We start from the raw sequence: 6104 nt of genomic DNA on the forward strand, positions 1-6104 counted from the left end.
TGGAAAATTTAAGGCAAGAGGAGAATTCACATGACTAGGACTTAATATAAGAAATTCTGGTCAGGTGTGGCGGCTCACACCTGTAATCCCAGCACTTTGAGAGGCCAAGGCGGGCGGAACACCTGAGGTTGGGAGTTTGAGATCAGCCTGACCAACATGGTGAAACTGTGTCTCTACTAAAAATACAAAAATTAGCCGGGCGTAGTGGCAGGCACCTGTAATCCCAGCTACTCGAGAAGCTGAGGCAGGAGAATCGCATGAACCTGGGAGGCAGAGGTTGCAGTGAGCCGAGATCGCGCCATTGCACTCCAGCCTGGGTGACAGAGCAAGGCTGTGTCTAAAAAATAAAAAAAAAAAAAAAAAGAAGAAGAAATTCTGGGTAAGCCAGGTACGGTGGGTCACGCCTATAATCCCAACACCTTGGGAGGCCAAAACAGGCAGATTAGAGCAGCCTGGGCAGCATGGCAAAACCCCTTCTCTACAATAAATACAAAAATTTGCTGGATGTAGCACGTGCCTGTAGTCCCAGCTACTCAGGAAGGCTGAGGTGGGAAGATCACTTGTGCCCAGGAGGTTGAGGCTGCAGTGAGCTGTGATCATGCCACTGCACTCTAGCATGGGTGACAGAGTAAGACCCTATCTCAAAAAAAAAAAAAAAAAATTTGATCAAGTCTTCAAAACATAAAAGCAGCCTCAACTCTCCAAGCAGGGGCCCCTACCTCACATAATTTCCGTTGTATATACCTGACAAAACCTATCTCCTGTCTTAGTGGTATCTGGAGAAACTTTAGGGTCTGGAAGTCCCTGATGAAGGACTGGAATTTGTCAGAATGGCTCAACCACCAGCTCTATTCCCATCCCTGCCATAGGCCCTCCTCCCAACCCTGTCTGCCCAAGAACCATACAGAGAAGCCACCCTACGTATCTGGTGCTATTTCATCCATCTACAAGCAGGAGCCAGAAGGCTGGCCCCTCTTAGATCTCACTAGCGGCATCTTCCCAGAGGCTGTGTGGGCATGCGCCTGCTCCCACCGCGCCCCCTCCACAGCACCCTCTGGCTCCGGATGGGCCATCATGAAAGCTTGAGCAGCCCAGATCAGGTCCTCTTCCCGAACGCCTGGGACGGGCACGGTGGGGATGCCAGCGATCATCATAGCGAGGGTGAGGATGCAGATGTCAGGCTGGGAGCTGGCCTCCTTCCCCACTGCCTCAGAGGGTACCGGTAGAACCCTTGGTGACAGCCCACACAGCATCAGGGGCCTAGGCCTGCTGGGGCCACCCAGGTCGGGGGCTCTGCTTCTGGAGTAGCCATTGTCCCAGCCCAAGCTCTCCGGCTGCCTCACATGCGGGAATTTGTGGCAGTTTCGGCTGTATTCCTTCCGTAGTGTCTCCCAGCTAGTCCCCCCAGGGCAGCCCCTGGCTTGTGGCATTGCCAGGGCTGGGCCCCAGGCCTGGGCAGCAGGTGCCACCTGCTCAGCTTTCTGGCTCAGTGGGCCTGTTCCTCCAGAGGCCACCACCACTGGCTCTATAGGACTACAGAGGCCAAGGGACAGGCCTGGAGAAGCAGTCCCACCTGCAGAGACAGGAATGAAATGGAACGTTATTCTCGGTCTCTTTGAGGAGGGGCCCCCGAGGGGCAGGGCATGGGAGCAGAGCTTGGGGGAGTAACAAAGACCAGCCCCAGCGGACTGTCTAGAGGTTGGGAACTAGGTGTTACTCATATCCATACTCCCAGTCCCCAACACAGAGTAGGTGATGGAGAAGTGTTTGTTGAATTAATGAACAGTGAGCAAGCAGGTAGTTATTGATTGGCAAGGACATTTGGAATGGCTTTTCTTCTAAAAGAATTGATTCTAGGGCCAGCCCCCAAATGCCCAGCAGAACCACCACCTCCCCAGAGCCAGAAAGCAACTTCTCAGGGGAAGCTGCAGCGCTCCCTCCAATTGCAGGTGCCCCCTGCTCACCTTGGCCAGAAGGCAGAGGACCTGGATGAGTTTGTGGAGTCCTGAAGTAGGACATGGCTTCCCCCGAGCCCCGGTTTGTGAGGGAATAGTAATCTGCCTCCTATCCTCCCTTCTTCGCCCTTCTAGAACGTCACCTCATAGACCCTCCTCTTTACACTTGGAACCCACCTTACAGCATTGACCTATTCATTCTAGAACCTGAACATGACAATAGGATGAGGTTAAAAGAGCACCAGACCAGGAGCTGGGTGTTCTAGGTTCTTGCTCTAACCTTGGATGAGTCACCCGGACAGTTTTTTCCTTGATACCCTTATATGTAAAGTGGGTCTGATGACTGCCCACTATCTCATTAGAAGTTTTGAGGATGAAATGAGGTCATTTGTATAGAAGCAAATGACCAGAGATGGAAATACAGGAGCCAAGTGCTTTGTGCCTTGTAGAGTAAGACTTGGGGTCAGACCCAGTATTAGTATTTTTCTTTTTCTTTTTTTTGAGATGGAGTCTCACTTTGTCACCATGGCTGGAAGGCTGGAGTGCAATGGCAAGACCTCAGCTCACTGCAACCTCTGCCTCCTGGGTTCATGTGATTTTCCTACCTCAGCCTCCCAAGTAGCTGGGACTACAGGCACCCGCCACCATGCCTGGCTAACTTTTGTATTTTTAGTAGAGACAGGGTTTCACCATGTTGGCCAGGCTGGTCTCAAACTCCTGACCTCAAGTGATCCGCCCGCCTCGGCCTCCCAAAGTGCTGGGATTACAGGCCAGGTATTGGTATTTTTCAAAGTTCCTCAAGTGATTATAATATATGACAAAGTTGGAACCTCTATTCTAGGGATATACTTCTCAACCCTGGCTGTACATGAGAATCTCTTGAGAAGCTTTTACAAAAAACAATGTCTAGGCCTAATTTCCCAACAAATCAAATACAAATCCCTAGGGATGGGATGTGGGACACCAGCACTCTTTACGTATCCTAAGATGACTCTAACAAGCAGCCAGCCTAGGAACCCCTGCTCTCTTGCTCCGACCTGCTGACCTGCAGTGATTCTAAACGAAGTGCCTCTCCTAGGCTGGAGGGCAAGGAGACCTTCCAATGATCAAGATGTCAGCATTGGCTGTTTATTTCTGGTCCTGGTTGGCAGCAATATGGCCAACTTCAGACGAGCCAGCCACAGGTCTGAGGCCCCAGGATGCAGCTCTGCTCCGGTGCGCTGCGAGTCTTCACTCATACTTGCAGAAATCCTTAAGTTCTTTGGGCAGGTGGAGCCCATCAATGGCCAGCCGGTGCACCATGCTTCTCTGTATCACTAGGCGGCACAGAGTCTGCAGGGACGGCACTGTGGGAAGAAGACTGTGAAAGGCAAACAACTGGAGGGTGGGTCTGAGGCCAAGACCCAGAAGATCTAGGTCATGGTCCCCACTTTGCCATTAAATGTGGGCAAGTCCTTACTGCTCTCTGGGCCCAGCCTGCTTCATGGAGCTGTTTATGGGGCTGAGAGAAGCACCTCTTCCCAAGGGCTATCACAAAGCTGCAACCCTGTTTATATCATAACAGCACAATCCCTTCCCCGTTCACTTAGCAGCTTCTGGGGGCAGGAGTAGTGTCTGATTTGCCTGTGCAACTGCAGCCTCCAGTACAGGCCTGGCACAAAGAGGGTTCTGGTGCACTGAATTCATGAAATGTGATCAGAGGTATAACTACAATGCTTACCAGGGGTATAATGAATCATACCTCAGCATTAAAAAGCTCTCAGTCTGGGGTTTGTTTTTCCTCGAAGCCAATATGCTCAAGTCTATAAGCGTGTTTCTTTCTTTTTTTTTATTTAAAGAGAGAGGGTCTTGCTCTGTCACCCAGGCTGAAGTGCAGTGGTCAGTGAAGTGCAGCCTTCAATTCTTGGGCTCAAGCGATCCTCCTGCTTTAGCCTCCCAAATAGCTGGGACTACAGGCATGCACCACCATGCCCAGATAATTATTTAATTTTTTGTACAGAAGGGGTCTCACTTTGTTGCGCAGGCTTGAGCTTCGCTTCCCTCCCCTCCCCTCCCCTCCCCTTCCCTTCCTTGCCTGCCTGCCTTCTCTCTCTCTTTCTTCCTTTCTTTCTTTCTTTTTTTTTTTTTTCTTTTTCAGAGTCTCACTCTGTTGCCTAGGCTGGAGTGCACTGGTGAGATCTCGGCTCATTGCAACCTCCACCTCTCAGGTCCAAGTGATTCTCTGCCTCAGCCTCCCAAATAGCTGGGATTAGAGGCACATGCCACCACACCCAGCTAATTTTTGTATTTTTAGTAGAGACAGACTTTCACCATGTTGGCCAGGCTGGTCTCAAACTCCTGGCCTCAAATGATCCGCCTGCCTCGGCCTCCCAAAGTGCTGGGATTACAGGTGTGAGCCACCATGCCCGGCCAAGCATGTTTCTTTTTTTTTTTTTTTTTGAGACGGAGTCTGGCTCTGTTGCCCAGGCTGGAGTGCAGTGGCCGGATCTCAGCTCACTGCAAGCCCCGCCTCCCGGGTTCACGCCATTCTCCTGCCTCAGCCTCCCGAGTAGCTGGGAGTACAGGCGCCCGCCACCTCGCCCGGCTAATTTTTTTTTGTATTTTAGTAGAGACGGGGTTTCACCGTGTTAGCCAGGATGGTCTCAATCTCCTGAACTCGTGATTCGCCCGTCTCGGCCTCCCAAAGTGCTGGGATTACAGGCTTGAGCTACCGCGCCCGGCCGACCAAGCATGTTTCTAAGAAAAGGGCAAACAATTCTCAAAGAGGCCCCTAATATCTAAAATCAGTTTAGAATCCCTGCCCTAGGTGAATACAGGAAACATTCTCAAAACTAAAAGCGAACTTGTAGGGCATCTTAATCCATCAGCCAAGATGGGTACCAAGGCCCAAAACCAGGTAGAGGCTTGTGCAAGATCACAAGCAGAGGTGTAATTTGAAGCTAGATTCTCCCACTCTTAAACTAGTGCTGGACAGACGGAGGCCTAGCACACTGGTTACGAGCCCTAGCAGATTCCTGTCCCCACATTGCGCCAGGAGGGGTCGCTGCCCAGGGATACCTACAGCCATACTCGAGCTGGACAAGGCGCACGCTCTTGGTGGAAGCAAACACGTCCACCACCGCGTAGAGGGGCTGCGCAGCTGGCAGCCCCCGGGCGCTGGGGCCCATGTCCTCGCCGTTGATGATGATGTGCATGTCGGCCGTGCCATCGGGGCGCGGGCAGAAGAGGACGCCCAGGCGGCTACGGCGCGCCGTCGGAGGCAGCACGTTCAGCTCATAGAGCTGGTCCAAGAGATGGCTGTAGAGCCCTGGCCGACTGCGGCCCACCAGGCGGTCCCGGGGAATGCGAAACTGCTCAATGCGCAGATATGGTTCCACCAGGAGGGTTGGAGGTCGGCTGGGGGCCGCTGCCTCGGCCTCCGGGCGGCCCTCCCGGGGCACGCGGTTGTGGTGGCGCGTGATGGCGAAGACCCAGGTGTGGCCCAGGTTGACTAGGTCGGGCAGAGAAAACTCGGGAACGGGGGCCAGACTGGCGGGGTCCAGCGCCGTCAGACCGAGACGCAGATGTCCGCACCAGCCCAGCTCTTTCTCTTCGATCTCGACCAGGAAGACTTGGCCCGGGGCCAGGGGCTCACGGCTGAAGCACACGCCGTGGGCGAAGCTCTCCACGCGTGTGGCCCGCGTCCCAGAGGGGTCCACGCGGATGTTGTCACCGTGCACCCAATGGAAGCGGGTGGGAGGGGGCTCCGGGCGCGCAGGTCCCCAGAGTGCACCCGAATCCACGGGCTCGGAGGCAGCAGCCATCTCTCCGCCATAAGGCAGGCTGGCGGGCGCCGGGGGCTATTTTGGGCGGCGGGCTCAGATGGTGACCGCAAGGGGACCTTGTAAGGCATTTCCCCCCTGCCTCCCTTCCCCGAGCCTCTGCCCGGGGGTCCTAGCGCCGCTTGCTCAGCCATCCCTCCTAGAACTTGGCCATCCACACCCGGATCATCTGATCGCGTGCTCCCGGGCTACGATCCGCGAGGCCCGCGGACCTTGACCTGGCATTGACCGCCACCGCCCCCCAGGCCGGTAGGGACCAAAGAAGGGGCGGGAGGAAGACTGTCACGTGGCGCCGGAGTTCACGTGACTCGGAGTACACATGACTTCC

General features: G+C 54.2%; 2 protein-coding genes across 3 annotated transcripts; both read right to left on the reverse strand.

Moving 5' to 3' along the window:
- Window positions 1–913: 913 nt before the first annotated feature.
- SPATA25 (spermatogenesis associated 25) lies at window positions 914–2045 on the reverse strand. The gene is given in 2 exon segments (NM_001194340.2): window positions 914–1573; window positions 1965–2045. Coding segments are annotated over 2 exon segments (684 nt in total). The 5' UTR covers window positions 2020–2045; the 3' UTR covers window positions 914–944.
- Window positions 2046–3055: 1010 nt separating this feature from the next.
- Window positions 3056–6103, reverse strand: NEURL2 (neuralized E3 ubiquitin protein ligase 2). 2 transcript variants are annotated; one of them, NM_001194339.3, is given in 2 exon segments: window positions 3056–3301; window positions 5017–6054. In NM_001194339.3, coding segments are annotated over 2 exon segments (858 nt in total). In that variant the 5' UTR covers window positions 5759–6054; the 3' UTR covers window positions 3056–3185.
- Between the last annotated feature and the right edge of the window lies 1 nt (window position 6104).

Source organism: Macaca mulatta, chromosome 10 (genome assembly GCF_049350105.2).
Source record: "Macaca mulatta isolate MMU2019108-1 chromosome 10, T2T-MMU8v2.0, whole genome shotgun sequence".
Taxonomy (NCBI): domain Eukaryota; kingdom Metazoa; phylum Chordata; class Mammalia; order Primates; family Cercopithecidae; genus Macaca; species Macaca mulatta.

Bases quoted from the DNA above. Each gene is read 5' to 3' on its own strand.
- NEURL2 (XM_015148824.3), bottom strand. From the start codon at position 5,758: ATGGCTGCTGCCTCCGAGCCCGTGGATTCGGGTGCACTCTGGGGACCT. The intron at 3,316-5,016 runs GTAGGTATCCCT...TGCCTTTCACAG, and splicing joins TGTCCAGCTCGAGTATGGCT to TCTTCTTCCCACAGTGCCGT.